This window comes from Blennius ocellaris, assembly GCF_963422515.1.
Source record: "Blennius ocellaris genome assembly, chromosome: 12".
NCBI classification, from domain to species: Eukaryota; Metazoa; Chordata; class Actinopteri; order Blenniiformes; family Blenniidae; genus Blennius; species Blennius ocellaris.
This window is the reverse complement of record NC_137661.1, coordinates 25,049,450-25,075,324: the sequence shown is the minus strand read 5'-3', so window position 1 is coordinate 25,075,324 and position 25,875 is coordinate 25,049,450. Positions and strand designations below refer to the sequence as shown.

The 25,875-nt window shown below is 46.2% G+C and overlaps 1 protein-coding gene across 2 annotated transcripts in view; it reads left to right on the top strand.

Moving 5' to 3' along the window:
* The first annotated feature begins 5,633 nt into the window (after nucleotides 1-5,633).
* The window catches only part of pbx1b (pre-B-cell leukemia homeobox 1b), a 73,858-nt gene continuing 53,616 nt past the window's right edge, over nucleotides 5,634-25,875 (top strand). For both annotated transcript variants that reach the window (XM_080506099.1, XM_080506100.1), the window contains exons 1-2: nucleotides 5,634-5,826; nucleotides 6,562-6,635. In XM_080506099.1, coding sequence (XP_080362225.1) covers nucleotides 5,639-5,826; nucleotides 6,562-6,635 — 262 coding nt within the window. In that variant the 5' untranslated portion in view covers nucleotides 5,634-5,638. The remainder of the gene's footprint in view (nucleotides 5,827-6,561; nucleotides 6,636-25,875) is intronic.

Sequence of the window (25,875 nt, the reverse complement as noted above, 5' to 3'; positions counted from 1 at the left end):
GAATTCCAGTTCTTTTATGGAAATTTCAGGTGTTGTGTTCAGTACCATCATTAAATATGAACTTCCGAATGATATATTAAAGCTTTGTTGCACTTATTTAGAGGTCTAGTTATTTATATATTATAATGTTATTATTATTTACTGGTTCAGCCCACACTGCTGTCTGTGACGTTTCATTCTTACATACCTGCGTACAATGTTTGTCTATGGTTAAAAAAAACAACAAACTTTACTGATATATTTCCCTGTGGATGCGAAAGTTATTGTTTATTCAGTGATTAGCAGAAGTTTATTAATATTTGCAGACGTACATACACTGCGAGTCATTTTATGCGGCTTGTAATCTCTTTTTTTTCCATCATGAAAAAAACCCCCATGAAGCCTCTGATTTGTGAGGAGAATCAATGCAGTGATCAATAATGTTGACACACGTTTGATAATGAGGGTCAACTGAGAATCTAACAGAACGGAGGCAACAGGTCATCTGACCGTCGACATCAGAGGAGACGTCAACGTTTTTGTTTTTTTTAAAAACAATAAAGCTTAAGTTGTGTCTCTGCGGTCCGTTTACACATTTTAGGGGCTTGACGCCGCTTAAAAATGCAACTTTATAAATTCTCTTAAAAGGGGTGCACGTGACGTGCATGTGATGCACCACAGTTGAGCAATGGGTCTGTCTGGACACAGTCCCCCTTTGTTCTGGGATGTGTCGACGTATCCAGACCTGATCAGACCCAGGATCTTCTGCAAGGATTAAAAATAAATAAATAAACAAACCTTGACTTCGTTCTTAAGTCGGAACAACTTTGTCGCCAACTGACAGGTTGGGTGTGTTTGATTTTTAAGACGTCAGAGACGGGCGGGTGGACCGACGGCCTTTTGTGACGGACGTGTAATGTTCTTCGAAGACCTCCGAGTCGCCCGGTCTCACTCGACACTCCGCCGCGGATATGGAAACCGCCAGAGCGGCTAATGTCGGTAATTGTCAGGTCACTCCGAGTTTAATTAACGCGTCGTCTCACTCGCAGTTGTGGCGACTCATTAGCACAGACAACAGCTCTTCTTTTTTCTTTTTTTCTTTTTTTTTAAAAGTGGCCGATCGGTACAACACGCCGCCGTGGTCACGTCTGGAAAAAAACCAAAGTGGTTCCTCAAACGTGTTCCGAGTCGAAACGGGGAGCGTGGAAATCCGGCTGCTCAGGATGAAAGGGAGGATTTATTTACAGGAACCCGTCACATGACGTGACCCTGTGCCTGAAGCAGAAAGGTCATCCTCTCTCTCTCTCTCTCTCTCTCTCTCTCTCTCTCTCTCTCTCTCGCTCAGGCGCCATGGAAACCAGCCCGCCTCAGTCCCCCAGTCGCCCTCATGTTATTTTGACAGTCGCCGTAAAACAACAGTCATACTCCGTCTCGTCCGTCCACAGGAATGTTCTTCATCCGCGTTTTTGAAATGAAGCCACGTGCAACACAAAGTGATAAATGTTCTAATCATCAACAACGGGAGCACGCACACGTTCGTATCGGGTCCTTTAAGACCAAAAAGAGCCACTTTTGCATCTTTCCGCCAAATACTTTTTTTCATCAGGAGCCTCAACCTTCAAATAAAAAAAAAATCAAATAAAAAGGTGTGATGTGTTATGATAATTTAGAAAGTCAGATGTATTTTTCTCTCATTATTTGTGAGTTTTTTTTCATTTGAGGATACTTTCACATTTTTCTTTCATCTTTTTTAGCTTTCATCTGATTTATATAACTATAAGATATAAATCTTTCACTTTGTTTTCTCCCTCTTTTTACTTTTAGACATGTTGTTCCTATTTTAACAAATTTGAGGCATTTTAGAATTAATTTTTTATTGTTTTAGTTATTTCAACTTTCAACAGCCCGTTTGGCTGCGCTACCTTTTTTCAACTCTTTTTTAGCCCGAAGATAAAAGTCTTTTTTAACACAATGTACAAAGTACAAACAAAAAATGAAGAACGTTACATTGTCGGACAGCTTCTGGGAGCCGTTACAGTGAGGCTAAAGAGCCACATGTGGCTCCAGAGCCCCGGTAGAGACAGAGGAAGACTGTTGGATTGTGATTACCTTGACTGTCAAAATAAAACTACCAAGTCCCAGGAAAATATGGGTGTAAACGTGGTTCTTAGTCACCATCTACTGAGCATGTGCAGAACTATTTACTACGGCCGTGATGCACGGCAGCAGAGTTTCCTCGGTCTACAAGGAGGCGGAGCCTCAATGTTTCCAGAAAGTTGCGTTTTCCCGCCATTTTACGGAGCCGGAGCCTTTTTTTTTTTTTTTTTTTCCCATGAAGTTCCACTCAGGGAGGCGTTTTTTTGTGTCCATAACGGCTCTCCGGAAGCAGCATAGAGGGAAAACAACACATTAAATAAAAATATGCTTCATGTTAATCGGATCGCCTCGTTTCGGCTCTCCTTTTTTTTTTTTTTCAAACAAGCGTGATTTACGTGCAGTGGTATTTTGCGCCCGCTGCTGTGGCTACGTAGCCGATGGCGCGAGCCGCCGCCCCGTCCCGCACCTGGGCGTTGCATTTGCCACCACAGTCAGAGTCTGCCTTCTGTTACTTTTAATAACCGTGACGGTCTCGCGGAATCCCACCAGGGTTCAGCGTCCAGCCCCCCCCCGGCTATATGTCGCCTGTGTCTCGAAGCAACCGTGTCTCCGTCTTTACCGCTAGCGAGCCGCTAGCCCCGACGTGTCAGCGTATATTTAGATTTTTCCGAACGCCCCCCCCCCCCCCTCCGACGGAACTCGGCAGATGTTAGGGAGTCATATGGATGTTGGCGTACCGGAGACCCCCTCAGGTATTCTCATTATTCTACCACTGAGCAGATGGCGGGGAAAACTTACCACGCTTACCATTATCCATCATACATATTCTGCTCCCCATTTACATAGCCGCCGGTTCGCCGGCGCTCCTGCGGGGAGGATTCCGGGCCCCGGGTCGGCGGCGCCGCCCCACCTGAGGCTCGGGGAGACCGCCGGAGGTGTCACTGCCACCGCGCCTCAAACTCAAATATGCTAATGGCCGTACGGAGAATTCTAATGGGTACGTTCCAGAGGTATATTTGGAATCGGGAGGGAGAGCGATGTCCGGCGCCGCCGTTACCGAACAGACTTAATTGGATTTGTCCGGGAAGCGTTCGCGTCGCCAGTCGCTCCGAGGCCCTTTGGACCACAGTTGGATTTTCTCGTTCGGATTCAGACGTCGACACGAACGCGACAAAGAAAAGTTATTTCCTTTTCTTGAATCCGTATTTGTTTTGTTCAAGCAATGATTTGTATTCCAAAAACAGTAAAGCAACACGTGAATAAAACGCTTTAACATTTGTGAGTTTCAATAATATCAAGCAACAACTCATTGTCGATGGAGGTGTGGCCATAATGTCAGATTGCAAGAAAAGAATACACATGGATGTAAACAAAACATACCTTAAAGTAACCTTATTATATGAAATTCACTTTATAAGGGTTTTCTAACAGTAACATGTGTCCTCACAGCGTGTACACGGCGCCAGGAGTGAGGAAAGTATCACCTCCCTCACTTGCTCCCTCCACTTTTTAGTGAACGTGATCAAAGAGTTTTCCCTTCATGACATCACGAGGGGAACTATGGCAGTGGATATATTCACATATTATTAAAGTTAAACTAAAGTTCAAGAGTCGACACGGAGCAACGATACAGTTTGAGGAACTGAGCTCACTGTTTGTCATACTTCAATCATCTGTAGCATGTAGCATGTAGCATGTAGCACGACTCAGTTAGTATTGGACCATTGGAGAGGCTATTTGATGTTTGTTTTTTTTAACTTTCCTTTTTCTGATCATATTTTCTTGCTCTACCTGTCACTTTACTTTACTTTCCAGTTTTCATTTCGTTCTCTTGCATAAAGAACCGTAACATGTAGTATTACATATATATACCTATATAGTAATATTACATATAGACGTGGATCTGCACGCGTAACTGAGCTGATTTGCACAGCAATGTTTATACTTGGGTTCCACACTGGAGCTTATTTTCACCCCTCCTCCTCTTCCTCCTCCTCCTCCTCCTCCTCCTCCTCCTCCTCTCTTCCCTCTGAATGGCTCTCAGTGGCGAAGTGAGGCAGCGTTTCGGCCTGAAGGGCACTTTTCAGCCTGGCCAGACACACTCGGGCCTTGCTGCTTGGCTGCGCAACATGGGTCACCGCCTTACATTAGGAGGACCCTGCCAAAGTCAGCCAAGCGGCGCCTCGGCAGCGTACCTGGAGATGAATGAACAGAGTGGCCGCTCACTGCAAAACAAGTGCAACCCCCCCCCCCCCACCCCCCAACCGGGAACATCCACGTGAAATATTCATGATATCAAGAAAGGTGTTTTTCATTACGTCTCATTAGCAGATGGATTCTTCCAGGCATAAATCGATACCTACATTATCTCCGTCATTTTTCTTTTCTTTTCTTTTCTTTTTTTTTTGATAAACTAATGAGAGGGCTCGGTATCGGTGCACCACCTTATCTTGGCAACGGCATTGGAAATGAAATGGCCTCCCGAGGAGGTCAGACGGAGAAGTGGACCTCTTGGTGTCGAGCATGGTTATTTATTTAGAGATGGGGGCTCCATCCATCATGACTCTCTATCTCTCTTTCTCTCCCTCTCTCTCTCTCTCTCTCTCTCTCGCCCAACTTCTCCGCATCCCGCTCGTTCAAGTCCCAATAATCATCGACGTTTCACCGGAGGCACCTCAAGGTGGGGCTAAGCGGTCTTTACAGTAAGGCTGCTGGATTCCCAATCATGTCGCCGGGGCGGAGTCTGACTGTGGCGCTGCCTCCACCCCCCCTCCTCCTCCCCCTCCTCCTCCTCCTCCCATCTGCCCCAGCCTGTTACAGTACATGACAAAAGCAGAGAGGGGATGGAGTGAGGCAAATCAAATCCACACTTCTTATTTCTCACAGCCACTTCTCTCCCCCCCCCCCCTTCTCTCTTAAGTTTTTTTATTTGTATTTTTTTTTTTTATAACTGGAGAGAGAGAGAGTGTGTGAGAAAGAGAGAGAGAGAGAGAGAGAGAGAGAGAGAGAGAGAGAGAGGACAGGTGGACTGGAAGGAGGAGGGATGTTTGGATGACTGCGCGACGTTTTTTTTTTACAAGAAGACGGAGCGCGTTGGTTCGCAGGAACCAAGCAGACGATCTCTTTCCTTTTTTCTTTTTCTTTCTTTTTTTTTTTTTTTACGCACAAACCTTCTCCGGCAGTTCAAGCTCAGATTTCACATTCAGCTGCGACCAGCTGACAGGGAGCACGGAGGGCTCTTCTTCTCCGCTTTCCCCTCCTCCTCCTCCTCTCCTCCCTCTCTCTCTCTCCCCCTCTCTTTCTCTTACCCTGATCTCTGCGCGCAACATTGAAACATTTTTATTTTTTTTGGTAACCAAGAAGACGCACGCCGGCGCGCCGCGCGCATATCCGGATTTTTCCTACTTCTTTTTTTTCTTTCTTTCTTTTTTTTTTTTTGCTACATATATGTAGAATTATTAAACAGCGAAAAGACATAATTCACAAGGAGTGCAGGGTGGTGTTGGTGGTGGTGGTGGGGGGAAAGGGGGAGAAGAAGAAGAAGGAGAAGAGCGAAGACGAGATGGACGAGCAGCCGCGGTTGATGCACGCGCACGCCGGGGTGGGCATGGCCGGGCACCCCGGCCTGCCGCCGCACATGCAGGAAGGCACCGCGGGGACGGACGGGGACGGCCGGAAGCAGGACATTGGAGACATTTTACAGCAGATTATGACGATCACGGATCAAAGTCTGGATGAAGCGCAAGCCAGGTAAAGAGAGGACCGAGGGGGGGGGGTGGAGGGTGGGGGGGGGCGCCGGGTCCCTGACAGCTGGAGGAGGAAGAGGAGGAAGAGGAGGAGGAGGAGGGAAAGTGGATAAAACGACACGGGTTGATTTAACAGAATATAAATACTTTATTAATCCCAGAGGGGGAAATTCTGTTGACACGGATGAATGCGTTTACTTTTTTTGGGGGTGTTTTTTTTTGTTTTCTTTCTAAACAATCAAAAATGGCAACACGTTTTGACATGTGTGCGTCTTTACGCGTATTTACGCAGGAGGAAACTCCCGGTGTTTTCATTAAGACTGATAAAAAAAGAAAAAGGAAAAAAAAAAAAAGCTGCAATTAAAATAATTGAAACTGCAAATTAATGTGGCTTTTATTGTCAACGTGGGACATTTCAGATTTGAACACTTCCTACCTGTAATTAAAAAAACAAGACAAACTATTCCACCTAAACTTTGCCATTTGCCCGATTTCAAGTTGAAATTGTTAAATTAAGCATTTTGTTGTTTTTTTTTAAAGAAGGTGCTTTTAATTCAGCACACATGTTAAAAAAAACATTTTAAGTTGTGTAAATTCCATAAATTAAACATAAATTTTTTAATGTTAATTAAAATAAAAAATAAAAAATAGCTGGAGAGAATTGTTTTAAAATGACGATTATTAAGTTTGTTTTGTTTTTTTTGTTTTTTTCTCATGAAGCTGCTCCTTTTGTTTGCAGGAAACACGCGCTGAACTGTCACAGAATGAAGCCAGCTCTTTTCAATGTCTTGTGCGAAATCAAAGAGAAAACAGGTACGTCTTCACACCGACTTCCTGCACGAACCCCCCAGATACCCCCCCATACCCCCCCCCCCCCCCCCCCCCCCCCCCCCCCACCCCCAATTAGAGGAGCTGCCGACTTCCTTTCCCAACGCGGCTCCCTGCACTGCTCACATAAAGAGACTCACTGTACCTGTGTACAGTGTGTGTGTGTGTGTGTGTGTGTGTGTGTGTGTGTGTGTGTGTGTGTGTGTGTGTGTGTTTCTGTGTGTGCTATTCAGGCTCATAATCCCATTGTAGCACCTGATGTTTGGTGTTCAGTCACAATACAATTCTCCATTTAAATTTCCCTGACATGTACTGATGTGTTTCCTCATGTAAGCTTTTAAGTCCACCCCCCCCCCCCCACCCCAACACACACACACACACACACACACACACACACACACACACACACACACACACACACACACACACACACACCCTGTTACAATAAGACCTGTGGACAATTACCTCCAGCAGTCCTTATCAATTATGGTGTCAAAACAAGAATGAGGACGTTCTTTTCCTGGCCGTTATGGTGGAGTAATAGAGTATTGAGCAGAATCGTCGCCGGCGTCTCTCCCCTCGCGTGAGTTTAACTGTCAAGTCTGATGAATGCGTCTCCTTCTATTATGTATTGTGTCGCTCCATTAAAGCACTCTTGAGCGAGAGCGTGTCACAGGGATAATTGGAAGGAGTGGAAATAACATAGGATACGCTCCTTTTTTTTTTTTTTCCTTCTTTTCTTTCCTTCTTCTTCTATGCGTGTGTGTGTGTGTGCGTCCCACCGTCACATTATTTCTGTTGGCACGGTTAAGATCTTATCTCCTCCTGCAACAGGACTCCCTTCAGCTCGCAGTGCTCCTCATGCTTGACCTCTGCGATGGCCGCCCAGTGTGTGTGTGTGTGTGTGTGTGTGTGTGTGTGTGTGTGTGTGTGTGTGACCCCCACAGAGAGCCTGGTGGGTTTTTCCACGTGTAGCAGAGGGTCACCGGGATATTTATTTTTTGTGTTGAAGCCTTGCACGTCTTTCTTTTTTTTTTTTTTTTTGTCACGTATCGTGTTTTAACTCCGGCGGGAGTTCATCCAGAGTTCGGCGCCGGCGGGAGCTCCGAGCTCCGAGCGCCTTCGGACTTCCTCCCGTCCTCCTCCCGTCCTCCTCCCGTCTTCCTCCCGCCGACCTATAAACGACGAGGCGAGCGTCCTGCGGAGCCCTGGCAGCGCGGAGAGACACACAGCGTTTACCGCACCAGTCGCTCGAGTTTGACGGCTTCTCGTTCAAGAGCTCAAAAAAATCCACACGCTAGTTTTTTTAACGCGAGCGTCTTCTGAGCTGATCCAGAGGTCAACAACCCCACACCTCAGCTGTACTGCCAGGCGAGAAGTAATATATATATATAGAGAGAGAGACTGTTAATAAGATATATCTTCTTTTTTTATGGAGCAAGTATGCCAAAAAAAAAAAAAAAACGGAGAAGATCTCACTTTGAATCTAAAAATTACAATGTTTGACTACTTGGGGGAATAAAACCAGACGTTAGCTGTGGTTGAGTGAGGATTTTGTGTCTTGGATGTTATAGGAAATCGTTCTATTGGTTTCGTCTGTGAATCGTATTTATCTGCTCTATTGATTTTCTCGTGTGGCGGATAGTTGTTGTTTTTTTTTTCTCCCCCCTGTTTAATCTCAAACAGTGTCTCCAAAGTGATTTAATTGCTTTAAATTAATACGTGGCGACGATGAGTAATGACATTCTGTGGCTTGCAGGATACTAACAAGGAAGTCGGCCAGCGTGCCTGTTAGTTTAAATGAAAATAATCCCATTTGTAGTGTCACATTAAGAAACATATATGTGAAATCTGCTTGAAGAGAAAGTTGAGTAAACTTTGCTAGTAGTTGGATTATTTGTCTGTATCTGAAGGATTTAAAAAAAAAATGTTTTTCAACAAATGGAAATAAGTTGAACGTTAAAAAAAAAAGTCTTTGTGGAAATTATTGACGTATGATGAAGCTGGTTTATTGTCTTGTGAGGTTAAAATCAGCAGATTGGGTTTTACTCCAGAGGCCACAGTGATAATTCCGGATTATTTTGGGGGGAAAACTGTTGATTTGATGGGATTATTTGTTGGTAATTCAGCGTGTTATTCTCTCACAGCTCCTGGTGTTTAACTACAACTCTGCTCTGTGTGTGTGTGTGTGTGTGTGTGTGTGTGTGTGTGTGTGTGTGTGTGTGTGTGTGTGTGTGTGTGTGTGTGTGTGTGTGTGTGTGTGTGTGTGACCATCTAAACCTCTCTGTGTGTTTTCTTATTATATATTTATTTTGGGGGGCGGATTATACCGGGGAGGAAGTGAAGGATCACCAAGAGAAAAACTGCATCATAAACAAACACACGAGGATAAAGACATGGAAGGAACATTTAGGGTTTTTTTCTTCTTCTTCTGCTTCTTTTTTAAACGTTTGACAGGCATCATCTTTACCCAGTTTCATTCCAGTCATATTTGGGCTGTCTATTCTACTTCAAAGGAATGCTGGCTTTCTGAGTGTGTGTATGTGTGTGTGTGCGTGTATGTGTGTGTGTATGTGGCGTGATGCCATCCAAAAAGGAAGCGAAGCGTGAAAAAACATATGAAACATATTAATTATACGTGTGTGAAATGTGGAGCAAAGGTGAAACCGGCAGAGTTTGTCTGCGGCAGCGTTCATCATAGCAACGGGCCGGAGCCACACACACAGACACACACACACACACACACGCACACACACACACACACACACACGGACCACAGTTACACCGTCTTCACACACAAAGCCAAATCTCAGACATGGTTAAACACGGATATCAAGCGCCCTCCGTCGGCGCCACCACGTGGTTCGTCACATTTCTTTTTCTTTTTTTTCTTTCTTTTCGTTTTTTAAGCTGTGATTGATTTAAAAAAAAAAAAAAAAAAAAAAAAAAGGGGGGGGGCCCTCTTCAGATAAACAAATGTTCGACCAACTGATTTGTGAAAACGAGCCGCCTTGACCTCTGCGAACACGTGATCAAAATCGTAAATCTCTGGCGGAGTCAAAACAAAAGTCGCTCCTCCACCGGGCCGCTGTGACTCGCTGTTTAAATTATTTTAAACTCCCCCTACCCCCCCCCCCCTCCTCTTCTCAACCTCAACAAAAGGGCCAGTTTTCTCGTGGCGCCTTGTTTGTGTAGTGTAAGGTTCCGAGCCCAGGGGATCCTCCATTTATTTAAAAAAAAAAAAAGAGAGAGAGAGAGAAATGACTAGGCGAGTGATGTAATGTTATTTTTTGAAGGGTGAAAATAGGGTGTTTTACAGAGGGCAGCCGAGCGGCGTTTGACAGGGTGAAATGAGCCAGAGGTCTGATTATGGAAGGTGCGCGGGAGTCTACACTACATTGATTTGTCAGAGCGCTCAAGACGCTTGGCATCTGCCTATTTGTATTACCGAGGCTGAGCGTAGCGTAGCGCCGCCGCCGCCGCAAAAACAGTTTGGAGCGTCTTTCAAGGTGATCGGCTGTGATGTAACGTGTGCGATGTGATATAACCCGGCGCTCGGCTAAAACAGTGGGTCAATTCATTAGGAGCGGGGGAATGATGGAGGGGGGAGGGGGCGGGGGCGGGGCTTAAGAGAAAACATGAAAGGTTCCCTCGTCCAGATTCTTTTTGATATTTTATTCTTTGGTCTGTCAGACACTTAAAAAAAAACGTTTTTATCTTCAAGCCAAAGTCAACAGTCTTTCACTGCCGCGACTTTAAACGACCACAATAACGTCACAGTCAGATCAATAAGCCAGGTTTTATTGACGACAGGACATCAAAGCTTTGTGTCGCATGGAAGTGGTTTTTCCCGCCACTTCTCAAAGGAGAAATCTTCTGCTGGAACTCTTGAACACGTTTAAGCGTCTTTTAGTGTCTTTTTGGCTCCTGTAACCGTGGCGACGGAACCGTTTAGAAGACAAGATCGGGTCTTTTGTATTTCCTTTATCGTAGTTATTTTACGTCGTTAAGCGATTAAGAAATTGTAAAGACGAAAATGGGATAAAAAAACAGCTCATCAAGCTCATAAAAGTAAGTCGAGACAGGCGCTACGGATTAATGTTCACTTTTACACGTTTTACAGTTCAAGTTTTTCAAAATGTGAGTTCACAGAAGAAAGTATTTATATGATTAGTCGCATTATGCATAAACGGAAATGTCTTAGGAAAAACCCAAGATTTGATGTATTAATTACCACGTTGTACAAAATGTAGTCTCAGTTTTAATGCGTTCTGGTGGTTTGTCGACTGCTAATTCAATAAATCAACAGATTAACGATCAGCAAAACTAACGATAACTTATTTGCACAACTTGATTTGCCCGTAACACAAATAAAACCGCATGTGGACCGTTATTGACCAAAGCAGGTCGCGTGTCAATGGAAGCGATCGACAGGCGCCTGGGCGCATTAAGAAGAGCCGATGTGATTCGTTCGTCACTTCAGCCCAGGGAGCTTTTTAGTTTTTTGGGGGTGACGCCCCCTCTGGAGCGGCGACTGAGTCGCTGGGAGGCGGGATGCGAGCAGGTAGCGTCCGCTTGCCGTGACATCGTTTCGGGGGTGGGGGGGGGGGGTGATTGGGGTCGAGGCGGGGCGGCAAGGTGGCCGCCACAGCTGCTTCCCCAATTTCTCTTGCTTAATCATCCACTGAGCCCGAGAGAGAGAGAAGGAAGGAGGAAGAGCCAAAGTCTAATTCTGCTCTCAGGATGTTGACGACTGCGTGGGGGGGGTTGGGGGGGGGGGTAATGTGCTGTGATTAAGCAGCAGCAGAAGGCGCACGCGGCGCCTTTGCCTCCACGGCGCCCAAAACTTGGGGCGCGGCGTCGGCGAGTGACAGCGCCGTAAATGGCGAGTTAATACCATTACAGTACGGAACAATGTGGTTACATTAGACATTATGCAAATTGTCAGTGGCCTAATTGATACGTGTTAATCATATTAAGGAGCTTAATTATAGGAATCTTACTGTGCTGCCGTTTGGTAATTAACACTGACACGGGGAAAAGTGAGCCTTTTTTCATAATATATATAAATATATGTATATATATATATATATATCCAGGAAAGGCTTTATGTGCTGTGATATTCCCCTGTCTTGTAAAGGAAACAGTTTAAAAAAATATATATTTTTAACTTTTGAATTTCCCTCCAACTGACGAGTGATTCTCCCTCCCTCCCTTCCTCCGTCTCTCTCTCTCTCTCTCTCTCTCCCTCGCCGAAGGCCATCACAATGCAGCCCGTCGAAAAATTACACTCAGCCTGCGAGACAGGCGGAGATTACAGAACGGAGAACTTGTAAAAGAGCACAAGCCTCAATCTTTTTACCTGAATGTCGACGGCGGCAGCTAAAATATAGCTTTTCTGCCATTTGCCTCCATCAGCGCTCTCTCTCTCTTTTTCTCTCTCTCTCTCTCTCTAAGCAGCCCCTACAGGTCTGCTCTGCCCTTTTATCCTCCCTCCTCTTCCTCCTCCTCTTCCTTAATATGTTACGAATTTAATCAAGTCTGCAAATTTGTTATGCACGTTAAATTGAACATGCAATGGCACATTTGAAAGTGGTGGCCATACCATGCAACCAATCACCCCCCCATCACCCCCCCCAAACCCCCAGGAGTTCATTTTCCATAATATAGTGTTTGGAATCTCATTTCCTCCACTTTTCGCCCTGCCGTTGCTCTGCAGACGCCACCCTCCAGGCTCCTTCGCCGTGAAAGAGGCTCGGGCTGCCACGGCTTTTTCAAACACGCAGGGGGGGGGGGGGGGTTGAGGAGGAAGGAGGGGGGGCGAGGGGAGCGAGAGAGGCCTCTCTCCACGTAGTGGAAATGACACAAATTAATATACACTACTTAAACCAGACCAAGATTAATGGTTCCCTTTCGCTGCAGCTTAGTCCCACTGTCAGTTGCCGGGTGCTCGTTGGACAAAATCAACACTAATCAACATTTATTCCACTTTTGCCCTGGGCTCTCAGGAGCCTGGCAGGACTGCTTGGCTCTCCCCTCCCTCCCTCCCTCCCTCCCTCCGCCTCACCTCCTTCCCCTTCCCCTTCCAGCAATCCAACCCCTCGCTCCCCCCCCTCCGTCCGTCTCGCTACGCTTTTCACCTCTCATCCAGCTCCTCCATACATCACCCTCCTTCGCGCTGCTCGGCTCCTCAGCTGAGAGAGAGAGAGCCCCCCCACCCCCCTCTCACCCCCATCACCCCCCCCCCCCCCATCACCCCCTCCTATCAGGCCACATTAGAGTCATGATAGATTTTCTCTTTTCATTTGCATCTGATATTTAACACAGCAAAGCAGTTGCCCTGTCACTTTGCGGCGGCGGCTGCTGCTCCGGCGCGGCGGCGGCGTCTTCTGGCGTGCGCGTCTCCCTCCGAAGCGGTAATCTTATCTCGCACTCAAGTCGCCGCCGCATTACGAGAAACAGGATATGCTTTCACTCGGAGACAATTGTGTGTGTGTGTGTGTGAGAGAGAGAGAGAGAGAGTGAGTGAGGTGGTGTGTTTACAGATCTTAGTTTTTCTGTAACAGTAACCTTTAAGATTTCACCTCACGGCGGGGATTGTGTCACATGATCAGCCTCATTCACACCACATGCAGCCGTCCAATCCTGAGTTCCTGTTCAGACAAATAAATAAATAAATAAACGAGAGCTACACTCGTTTGTTTACGGAACCTGAGTTAGCGTTGCTAGCATGTTAGCCGTTGGCTCGTACTGTTGCTAACTATTCTGTCGTGTCGTAACGTCACTGTGTGAAACACTGAGCAAGGGAGCGTCTCCATGGCAACAGACGAGGATTCTCTGATCTCCTCGATGAGGTGCCTCTCCCATCCGCTTTGTATGGGGATTTTTCTTTTCCACAGTATTTTGGGATTTGTTCGGGAAATGGTTTGCCGTTAACGTCCTAAAATCTAAATCTCTTGATCCCTGAAAATTTCATGCAATTTGGGCTAATAGTTTTTGAGCAAAGTTGGTAAAATACATAGATCTAAACCAATAAATGATTAAATTAATATATACACGCAGACAAAAACTTCGTCTTCACCCCAACTTTCGTGGGCGACGACAATCGACCGAATGTGAGTTTTGATCAAGAGTTTTTCACAGATAGAAAGACGTCATTCTGTACTATAAAACGATGGAAAAACCTCCCCAGGCGTGTAAAGTCAGATCTCTCATCTGCCGAACGATCGGGCGACTATTCGTGCAGCCATTGTCTCATCCCACTTGTTCCTATTTAGGGAGCTGGAGCATTTCCCAGCATGCACTGGGCACCAGCCAGAGAAACACCCTGGTCGGGGTAAAGCGGTTCATCGACGGCGGGTTCAGATTTTTTTTATTAATGTCCGGTAACCGGAGGTAGGGGACGGCTCCGTCGACAGCCTGGGATCGGGGGAGTGTGCGTGCTGCCCCCCCCCCCCCCCCCCCCCCCCCCCCGCAGGTCTCGAAAATGAAATTGTGCGAACAGCTGATGCCTCCGTTTTGCCCTCCTTTGCCAAGACACTGGGCGCAGTGTTGTCCATCTTGTAGGGCCGCGTGGCCAGAGGCGTTGTCACGGCACCAACTGGCTTCACTGAAGTGACACTGAATGCTTTGTCAGCTTTGTGTCTCAGGTGCCAACCTGCGCTTCCCAAAATAAACCGTCATGCAATGTGGCACAATGTGGGGGGGGGTTGATGGCTCCCCTCCTGCGAGTCCCACAAGGAAACAAATGCATTGTGTGGGTTTGTTTGTTTGTTTGTTTGGCGGGGGAATTGAAATGGTGGCCTGTGATTATTTTGCATCATTGTTGGGTTTTGTTTTTGGGGAGTTGGGGTGGATTTGCTTGGTAGATAAAACTCGATTGTGACTTCACATCGGGGCCGTTCTCGTTTGGCAGCGCTCCGTTATTTGCAGACATCCTCTTCCAGAAATAGCTTACGCTCACTGGAGCTACCTCCTCTTCCTGCTTTATAAACGGCGTGTCATTTTCTCCCTGTCGTGCAACAGTACACCAGCAGAGGATAAACAGAGGATGTGCACTTGGTTGAAGTCACTTTCAGCATGGTGTGAGGACGTTTGGCGGAGGTGGGGGGGGGGGGGGGGTTTGCAAAGAAAATCCCTCGCTCCCGAACCTCCAAAGTGTAACCACTGGCCGTGTCAGCCCCCTGTTAGGCCCGGCCTCCCGGGCGCGTGACTCCTGTTAGATCCCCCCCCCGTGGGCCCGGCGTGTTCCACCGCCGCCGTGACATTTTTTATGATTAGTGCCGAAGTAAAGGTGGGACTCGCAAAGGCTTGAAATGGACGCTCAGTCCGCACCTCTGTAATGAGGAGCCGGCAGCTAATCATGCAGACAAAGGGAATGATTCTGCCGGCTGACAGCCAGAGGTATAATTATGTTTCACCGAACGCGGACTGCCGAGCTGGATAGGTTGTGATTTGACCAGTGTCTTGAGCCGAGATCGTAGAGGACGAGGCGAAATAGTCGGACTAATATTCCTCCCGGGGGGGGTGGCGGCTCCATCCAAGCGGGACAATAAACAACGCTGGTAAAAACAGCGCGTGGCACGCGCGACAGTTTTATTTTCAAACACATAAAATTATTGGGAATTTGTTAGAATTATGCGTGCGAGACTCGGAGCACGAGATAATATAGCTCGGTGGCCACACTGCACCCGTCTGTGGTTTGGTTAGCATCCAGCCTGCTGCCGTAGAGAGTGCAGGATCAGTAAACTGTACACAAGAAGGTCAACGTTTATCTGTTATCCGTTATCCAAAAAGCCCTTATGTCGTTTAAACTTAACAGTGTATGGCCGTCACGGCACATTCACCGACTTGTACAGTGAATTACTAATCCTGGAGCTAAAGCTGAAGTGTTGAAGCTCATTTAGTTCGATAAAATTACAAAGCCTTCCATATGTAACTTCTTTCACGTGTTGCAGTACCGACGATGGCCACAGGGGGCCGGTGCAGTGTTGAGACCTACAAGATCGTTACTTCTCTCACACCAGTTTACGTGCATCATCATAAATGTGCCTTAAAAGATCTAAAACTACCAGATTCTGTGACATCAACTAAAATTCCTCACTTTTCTTTTGTAAACCGTAAACGTACGAACAGCAATGTCTTTTTTATTTTATCACAAAGCTTCAGTTTCCCATGAAGAATCTCTTAAGATTCGTTTGCGTTGAGGATGTGATCAATTGTCAACTGCCACATTCAAGTTTTGGTTCGGACTACTTGTATTTATTGATCGGTGACTATCAGCAATAATCCTCGGTATACATGTAAATCATTAATGCATGATGGTATTTCTTCTGTTCTGGTTTTAGAAAACATTGTTTGCATGTTGGTCGTGTGTTTACTGACATACGTACAAATTTTGACTCAAACATCTTAACCTTATAATCCTGTCTTTCTTCTTAAACTCTGTTTCCTGTGTTGCTACATTAGCCGCGGCAGCGGTTAGCGGTTGCTATCGAGCTAACGGTTGTATCGCTGCGTTGTTCCAATTTCACCAATATTTTTGGTGTTATTGGAAAAATAACAGTAAGAATCCAATTGTTCTGGTGATCCTGATGATACGTTGTCATTATAAGCTCCCGTACACGAGAACAGCTACGAATTGAAATCAGGCGGCGTAGCTAATGTAGCGTACGACTTTGTTCCAACAAGTTGTCATTTATTAAACAGTTTAACTTGGTAGATTAATAATAAAAAGAACAACAACAATTGATTGTAGTCTGGAGGAAAGCGCTACATTTTAACGACGTGGAAGTGTGATAGATTTCTATATGAAGAAGGAGCACATTAGCATTTTCAATGTCAGTCAGATGAAACACGCCATCAGAGAGCATCGCCCCTGAGCCAAGTGGAACTGCGACGGCCACTTGTGACGACTCGCTGACGTTTTGTCGACCACAATTAGTCGGGTGATTAAAAACTAAGCTGTTTTTTTTTTTTTTAATTGATAATCACAGTAATCATTAGCTTCAGTTCAAAAAAGCCAGCTGGGCGCCCTCTGTCACTGCTATCCTCGCCGATAGACCCCCCCCCCTCACCCCCCCATCCCCGGCTCCCGCCTCCGCCGTAAAGAGATTGTGTTGATAAGTTAATATTCTGACAACAGAGACGAGATAAAGTGGTTTTTAGGAGTTTGGAGGATAGTGTAACCTTGATAAAACGCTCGTCTCAGTGACACTGATTCTCCCCATCCATCTTCATCTGATTTGAAGTATGCAAATGGCGGCGGCGGCTGGGAGTGGAGTACAGTGCTGTTAAATGGGCCATTTCAAATGTTCTTTGTACCATGCTGACTTCCCCCCCCCCAAAAAAAATTCACTGCCGGCCGGCTCGCCACATACTGAAAGTCTATTTGGAGACGCTTTCCTGCCTTCGTCTTATATCTTTATCTATTTCTCTCTCGCTCTCTCTCTCTCTCTCTCTTTATCCTCCTCCCTTCTCTTCATTTCCCCCTCTCCTTGCTTGCCATACAAATTAGGTAGACAGTGACACTGTCAGAACAGCGACTCATGAAATATTAACAGCTTGTAGAGGATTTTCACATTGCCACATTCCTCTTCATTTTTGACTTTGTCAGCTCAGGCTGTGCGACGTTCATTTGTGTGAGTTCAGGAAGGCTATTACCCCTAACAACTTATATATATATATATATATATATATATATATCAACCTATGTTCCCACTCCACGCAGTCTGTCTCACCCCAAATACCTTTCTATTTCAGTTCCACGAGCCTTCATGTGATATTGTGTTTATTGCCCTGGGAGGCAGGTAATTATCCTTTTATGCGCAAGATAAGACCAACACTTTGCATTAAACCACATATGGATGGTTGTTAAAGCGTCTGCATGGAAGGTAAAGCATAAACCCACTGTGATAAACAATGAGTCCAATTAGAATTCGCCTGGAGTCAGTATTCCTGCACATAAAAGGGAAGTCGAGGAGGCGTCGCGCTGCAAGACAGCTGATTTCTGCTTTTATTTATTCCACGCTCACGACTATTCTCCAAGCAAATTTGACTCAGTGGGTGGGGATGGCCTCTCTCTCTCTCTCTCGCTCTCTCTCTCTCTCTCTCTCACTCTCTCTCTCTCTCTGCCTTTTTCGCTGGATGGCCTCTGTTAAGATGGAGCTGTCAATCACACGCAGGCTCCCCAACTCCAGGGAGGCAGCGCCGGCTCCCGGTGCCAGACAAGAACAATGATTTTTGTTGTCACTCGTGCATTTATGTGTGTGTGTGTGGGTGTGTGTGTGCATATTTCACTGGATGGTGTTTTTGGATTTTAAATGAATTTTGGTCTGAGCGCTTAAAAAGCAGATTGTAAACATATCAGATCACAGAGGAGACGTGTCCTTCCCTCCCATCAGTGTCGGGCAAAGAAACACCGGAATACTTCTGACAACCACGTATGTCTATTATCTGCATTTTATTTTTTTTTAATTGTGGAACTATGTTTAAAATAAGAAGTATTATGTTGTTTACATCCTATTTCCTGGTTGGCTGAAGCTCAGGATCATCCGGAGTCTCATTTTGTTGTTTTTTTTTTTTTTTTATAAATTAGCCATATCACATGGATATAAGCGACACTAGCAAAGGTTTTACTTGGAGTTGGATTGGAAAAGTGGCACATTAGCACCCTTCATGTGCAGAAAGGAAACAAATCCGGCATCCATGAATCCACCACCGGCTGGGGTCGGAGGTCACTTGCAGATTTAATCGTATTTCAGCCATTAATGCATAGAAATAGCGAATTCCGCACATACAGTAATTTGCATTTCGTATTAATTGTGGGGTGGCTGTGGCTCCGTTGGTCGAGTGGTTGTCTCCTAATCGGAAGGTTGCAGCGGGTTTGATTCCCATCTCTGCCTCTCCACATGTCGAAGCGTCCTTGAACAAGACACTGATCCCCCATATTGCTCCCAATGGATGGATTATCGGCGCCTTCTGCCACCGTTGTTATGAGAATGGCGAATGTGACTAAATGTAAATGTAAACTCAAATGCTTAGTAACTTGCAAAAACCCATAACTATTTACTTGGCATATTTATTTCAAACAAAAATCTCCATTTTAGACGGATTAAAAATGTGTTTTATGCTAAATTGTGATCAATGATTGTGCTTTACATATTGATTCACAATTACGGGGATTCTAATTGTGAATTTAGAAAAGGAGGTGGGATAAAAGGTCAATAAAGGTTTTTTTTTTTTTATGTTAAAGTTCATCTTTCTCCATCTGCTCTGGAAGCACTGATATGTTGATTTGAAAAATCAGCTGCTTTTCTGTTTGTGTTGCATGTAATTACACTGTCCAGTGACAAAATGTAATTCTTATTGATCCCTCCTGCCCTCCGCTAAAACAAATAGAACATGTTTGTCTTTGCACCTTTAAGCCTCGTCATCTTTAATGTTTAAGACTCTGAAATAAGATTCATCAACTGACACAGAATCCAGTAGGGTTGAGGTGTAGATCTCCTTTCTGTTCTTGCTTTTTGTTGCTTCAAAATGAAATAAATAAATAAATAAACAAAGGAAAATGAGTTAATGAGCAGCGTCCTCCCCCCTCATTCCTTCTCCTCCCGGCTAATGATGATGTGTGGCACAGGTAGCCGTCAACCCGGGGCGTCATTAATTAAAAGGAAAAAGCGGGATGATTTGTCACGTTGTTCTTGAGAGCGGTCGGCGTGGCGCCGCCGACTCGTTTCACGCCCCCCCACCACCACCACTCGCCCCTCCCACCCACCACGTCCAGGAACTTGTTGGGATTCTCCCGCAATTCGCCGGAAAGTCTCATCAGCTTTTTTATTTATTCCGTTGTTTCTTTTTCAAGCTCAGACTGTCTCACACACACATAATTATATCTCCGCCACACACTGAAGAGTCGCAAGGGAGGCTGACATAATGAGCGCCGAGAGGAGAGCGTCCCTTTTGTCTGAGGAGGCTTGAAGCCTCCAAAGCCACAGCCGGCAGCCCGGGCTGCTTTTGATTTGTGGTGTTTGTTTGTTTGTTGTTGTTTTTATTCCGAGGTCCGTGCGTGCAGCAGCGACGGGCGTCACGGAGGGAGCCCTCGAAGGCGCTCGCCCGCTCGCCGTCGCTCCTCGGCGGCCGGGCGGCGGGAGTCTCACATGTAGGGCCACCCTGTCATGTCCGTCTTGCAGGCCTCCGTCCAAACTGCCAGCCCCAGTCCCCCCCCAACCCCCCCCAACCCCCACAACCCCACCCGACGTCAGGCCGGCAGACTCATCCTGGGAAAGACAGGTGTCAGCAGCTCGCCTTCCCACGACACACACACACACACACACACACACACACACACACACACACACACACACACACACACACACACACACACACACACACACACACACACACACACACACACACACACACACACACACACACACACACACACACACACACACACACACACACACACACACACACACACACACACAGATGCCTTCTTGCAAACGGAGTGCGGCGTTTGAAGCCGAGCGTCTGGGAAAGAAGGGTCATCAGCGCCACAGTCGCCATATCGCAAGAGACCACAGAAGGAGAGAGAGAGAGCGAGAGAGAGAGAGAGAGCGAGAGAGAGAGGGAGGGAGAGAGAGAGAGAGAGAGAGCATTTCATGTCAGATATGGAGCATCCACCGGAGGAGACTAGTCCCAGTCCGAGAGCATTCCGGGGGGGGTGGGGGGGGGGTGTTCGGTCCTGAGTGACTGACACCCTGACTGACAGCTTTATTGTGTCCTTTGAGGAGCGAGGATGAAAGGCTCTCATGAAGAGGCCTTCCAAACACAAACCGTTACTCACTCCGGCTCGGAGAGTACTACCTGCTTCTTTGTATGCAATGTTTTGTTTTGTTTTTGTTTTTTTTTCGTCTATTCTTTTAGCTTGACAGTAACTCCCCCCCCCCCCCTCCCCCAACCCCTCCCACAAAGACAATGGTACAGTCGTACAACGGAAAACATATTGTCTTGGTGTATTTTCCGCCGGCGTTTCCGACAAACCACACGAGCGTTTCGATGAGAACGAAAATTAGACATTGAGTTGTGACGTCATACGTGGACGAGTCGAGGTTGAGTAGCTCTGTATACTCGCTTCCAGAGGGGTTTTTTTTCTCCTCCACTTGAAAATATCCTTTCATCCTTTCATCTTCTGCAGCGCTTTGTCTTGTCCATGGTCACAGGGTCGCTGGAGCCAATCCCAGCATGGACCCCGGGGGCAGGTCGCCACCAAAATGTAATTTTATTTAATTGTTGAGTATAAGGAATTTAAGAAAGGGATAAAAAAAACTGCATTGGGTTAAAGATACATGAACAGGAAAGGGCTCACTCACCACAAATCTACAGTTTTAGCGATGCATGTTACCCCCCCCTCTACCCCACCAATTTTTACTTGGATCCTATCCTAAATCTATATTTAGCTGCCATACTACAACTACTAGTACCATCCATCCATCCATCCATCCATCCATCCATCCATCCATCCATCCATCCATCCATCCATCCTAGATCTTAACAGATCTAAATACATTGTTGACGTTTTGACACGTTTGTGCAACAAAATTAGTTTCTTTGACGATAAATTAACTTTTCGATTAAAATTTTTTTTTATTTTAGTTACAATCGAACGAATTCTAGCGCTTGTTTACATTTCAGTAATCGACCAAACTCCCAACTCTGTGATTTCTCTGCGATACTTTAATTTTGCAATTTAATAGCCTGTCCTCTCAGAAGCAGCACTTTTAAATAATAATTAAAAAAATCATAGTTGGACCATTTTAAAGATATACTATAGGCAAATGACAATACACTGCATAAGTTCAAAGCAGTTTTAGTAACACGCTCCCGGTGACGTCCACACATGTTTCAACACCATTTGTTTTGTTTTTGTTTTTTTTCCAACGAGCCCTACATCGTGGGCTCCCCGTCCTCCCGCCTGCCCGCCCGGCGCTGGTGTCCCAGTTTGACTGTTATTTTTGGTCCAGCGTCCGAATTGATCCGCGGCAACGCCAGACAAAGATCGCTGTATATTTAATGTCTTTCAGAAGCCACATTATGTGGGAGTGCAGCTCGTGTGCTGGGCGAGTGGAGACGGGCTGCGCTGCGACATTAATAATTTAATTGCAGCCGTGAGTCTGAATGCTGCAGGACCGACGGGTGATGGATATTTTTAATGATATGAAGAGCAAAGCCCGGGAAAGATCAATGCTGGCGCGCGCACACACACACACACACACACACATACATGCACACGCACACACACAGTTTCTGTCAGTGTGAATCTGGTGAGGATGATTGTGCTCCCACATTAATATTGTTTTGGTCCATAAGCCGTCTTGTCTGGTCTGATCTTAACGGGGCTGGAGGTCTCTGGCCCAAATGACTTTGCCGCCACCCCCTCCCCCCACCACCCCTCCAATCTCCCACTCGCCTTACCCTCCTCCCCCACCCTTTCCCCTCACACACACACACACACACACACTTTTATTTCCTCAGCCGGTGCTGTCAGAACTGACAGTCCTCATGTTTATTTCATTTTGCGTCTGGGCTGTCTCGTTTCCCTATCCTCCAATGTCATTAACGCTCCGAGCCAGGACCCTGCAGTGGCGCGCCTAATGAATTCCTCTGCGGCTCTTTGCCTCCTCACCTAGTTACCCCCAGCCCAAGGTGTCAAATTAAAAGAAAAAAAGAAAAAAAGAAACAAAAAAAAAATAAGGGAGGCTGAGAGAAGGAGAGAAAACAGTTTGTGCACGCGTGTTTGTTTTAAGTGCTTATTACCGGGAAGAGGCTTGATTTCCTGACCACTGAGAACAAGTGAACTTTTAATCTCTCGATTGAAGGAAAAACGAACCGACAACAGCGGAACACAGGAGGAAGCCGCCTCTCTGGAGCGCCGATGAGTTTGAAGCTGCGGCGCCTGTGATGTCGACACGCCGCTTTAACCTCCCTCTTTAGTTTTCGTTTATTTATTTTTTTTGTGTGTGTGTGTGATTTGGCGAGATTATCGCGTGCCTCTTGATGGAGAATTGCCGCTTTTTTAAAACGTCGTGGATCCGCAGAATAATTTCGGGGGGGGGAAGTGGAATTGGCGGAGGCAGCCTGCATGATTGCTAATTGTGCTTATTTAGTTGTCATTGTGATGAGCGTAACGAGGCCAGACGCGTTATTGAGCTGTGAGGCCGCGGTGGGGAAGCGGGTTTTGCGGCGTTTCCTCCGCGTTGGTGGGGCTTTGTGACGAGGCGGAGGTGTGCCTGTGGGACACTCACTTAATCTGAAGCAAGGGCAGCTGCACGATATTAAGTAAGTAATGGTATCCCAAATAATTGTGAAAGTAAAAAAAAAAAAGGAAATCTTGAGTAGATTTGTAGTCATACATACGACTATACAGGCCCCATAACGATTTTTATTTTGAAATTGTGATTGTGACATTGGTATATTGAGGTAGAGCTGCTTTAAAAACGCGGAAATATCAATACATGGGAAGTACTAATACCGGAAATTAATGTATAAGTAATTCGCTACGTCACACTTTTTTTTCCCGTTCGACAGGATAAAACCACTGACGCATATTTATCTGTGTATCTGTTAGATTTCGTTAAAAACTACTGCATGGATTTTGTCAACATTTTCACCACAGAGAGATATCAGGTCATGGGAGATTCCGTTGAATTTTGGAGGCGATCTGGAAAGTCAGACGTTTGATGTTAGCCCGGGGAAAAATGGCACATTGCGCCACACAGTGGATTATTGATGCCCTCAGTCGTATCTTGGTGGGCCATCGCAGTCTTGGAACCCCGTTTACACGATGGCGTTTTGAAATGAATCCGCAAAAAAAAACCTTCCCGGTGATGCGAGGAATGCTGCTACTGTTAAATGGTTCTTCTGCACATGCTCAGTACATGTCCAGTAACAGCAGCCTTCCAACGGGGGGGGGGGGTCTTTATGAAAAAGGCTCAATTTTTCATAGAAATGGTGGGAAAACGCACCTTCCTGGGAACGTTCTCCGTCTCCTTGTGCACACCGCCCCCACTTCCTCTGCACATGCTCAGTAGGCGGACAAGACGAAACGATGTTTTCCTCCGTCGTGTCACCGTCTCCCCGGTCCATGTTCTCCTGGGACTCGGCACTTTTATTTTGACAGTCACCGTAATAACAAGCCAACTGGAAACGTCCCATCGTGTCGCGCTACAGAGAAATCTGAACCGACAGCCAACATGTCCAGTGTACGACAAGAACCAGCGAATCGCTGATCACATATAATGGGGATTAATAATAAAGAAAAAGTCATGTCGGCTTCAACGAGAGACTTTTTTTTTTGGGCCTTGTGGGCATGAAAGGTGTGCGCTGAAGCTGCAGCAAGGGCAGAGCTGTAGTGCAGAGTCTATACAGATACTCTATATAGAACTATATATATATATATATATATATATATAAATATGTCCTTTTTCCCTGTGGGGACCCATCACAGTAGTGACCACAGTGCTGCAGCCTGCCTCGCTCCTTGTGTGGCTCGCTCTCTTTTCTCTCTCTCTCTCTCTCACTCGCTCGCTCTCTCGCTCTCTCTCTCCTCTGACAGGCCTGGAAGATGGAAAATGGTGTCAATCAATTCATCAGAGCCTCTCGCCTGTGCAGAGAGGTGAGCTGGGGGCGTGGTAATGGCAGCATGCAGGAGGAGCGCCGTGCGTGATTATGGCTCCCTGCTGCAAACCCTGAACCCCCCCCCCCCCACCCCCCTTTCTCACATACAAACCCCCCCCCCCTCCCCAGATGCTGCTGCAGTGCTTCCTTTAATGGACTTGAGGATCAAATTTAAAAAAAACTGAAGCCCCCTCAGTGGAGTTTTGGTTTGTCTCCCCTTCGCCTCCGCCTGTGAAGCTTGTTAGCCTGAAAGAACGTGCCGCTTTAATTAAAGATGTGTAAATATGCTCAAACGGGCCGCGTCTCCGCATTAGGAGAGATTCGAGGAATCAGAGCCGCAATATATTTTAATTAAGGATTAATTAAAAATGTAAAAAAATAAATAAAAATAATAATGGGGGTGGGTTATTTGGCCCGGCAGACTGAGCCGTGAGCTCGTCGGAGGAATGTTGAGCACCGGCAAGGAAAAACAGGAGCCTTGCCCTCCATCACCCCCCCCCCCCCGAGTGGAGAGAGAGAGAGAGAGAGCGAGAGAGAGAGAGAGAAAGAAAAACAGACATTTGCTGTGGGGAGGGAGTGGCCAATGTGTTAATTAAATGTTTAAATTCTTTTTTTTTTTCCTCTCATCCTCACCTCCCTCCTCTCATCCTCCTCTTCTCTCTCTCTCTCTCTCTCTCTCTCTCTCTCTCTCGGTTCTCGGCTGGCAGAGCAGCCGAGTGGCTCTGAGACACGGAACACTAGTTGTGCTGGCAATTATGTTAATGGGATGCTATTAGGCCATGATTCCGTATGAGCGATCGGGGAGAAGAAGAGCCCCGGCGGCAGAAAATGATAACGGAGCGTGCGCCTCGTTGATACCGCTCCAGCAGGATCATTTGCATAATGAACCCTCCCCGCTAACGAGGGGTGTGGCCTCGACACCGAGCTACTTAGGAAGCTCAGGAGTCGCAGCGTGAGACGGGAGGGAGGGAGGAAGGGGAAGAGGGGAGGAGGGAGGGAGGCAAAAAAAACAAAAAACATCCCTGGACTTTGACAGGAGGTGTAACTGTGTCGTACAGCTGCCTTTTTCTGTAAAGTTTTCTTTTTTTTCCCCTCTGGCTCTATTTTTCCTCCACGGAGACACATGACAGTGCATTTTCTTTGTAATGCCGTCCCGTCCTGAACAATAAATGAGGAACTCTCCGTGCTGCTGCCGCCGCTGCTGCTGCTGCTGCTTCGTTCTAATTCAGTCTTTAGTCTTGGCACATATAGCGTATTGTTATTTCTGGCAGCTACATTCTAAAATGTCCTCTGCTTCCATAAATATCTCCAAATCAAATATTCATTATGCTGCCATTGTCAATTTATTCATGCACTTTTCCCTTTTTTTTTTTTTTTTTAGCTTTCAACCTTTCTCTTCAGAGTCAACATTTTGCATTCCATGTATAGCACACACACACGCGCGCACACGCACAAACACACACTGAGAATTTTTGGGCTGTATGATTCACAAAGTGTAAAGAAGAAAACTACCTTGGGGCACCAAAGCCCTGTGGAATCCCTCAGCAGC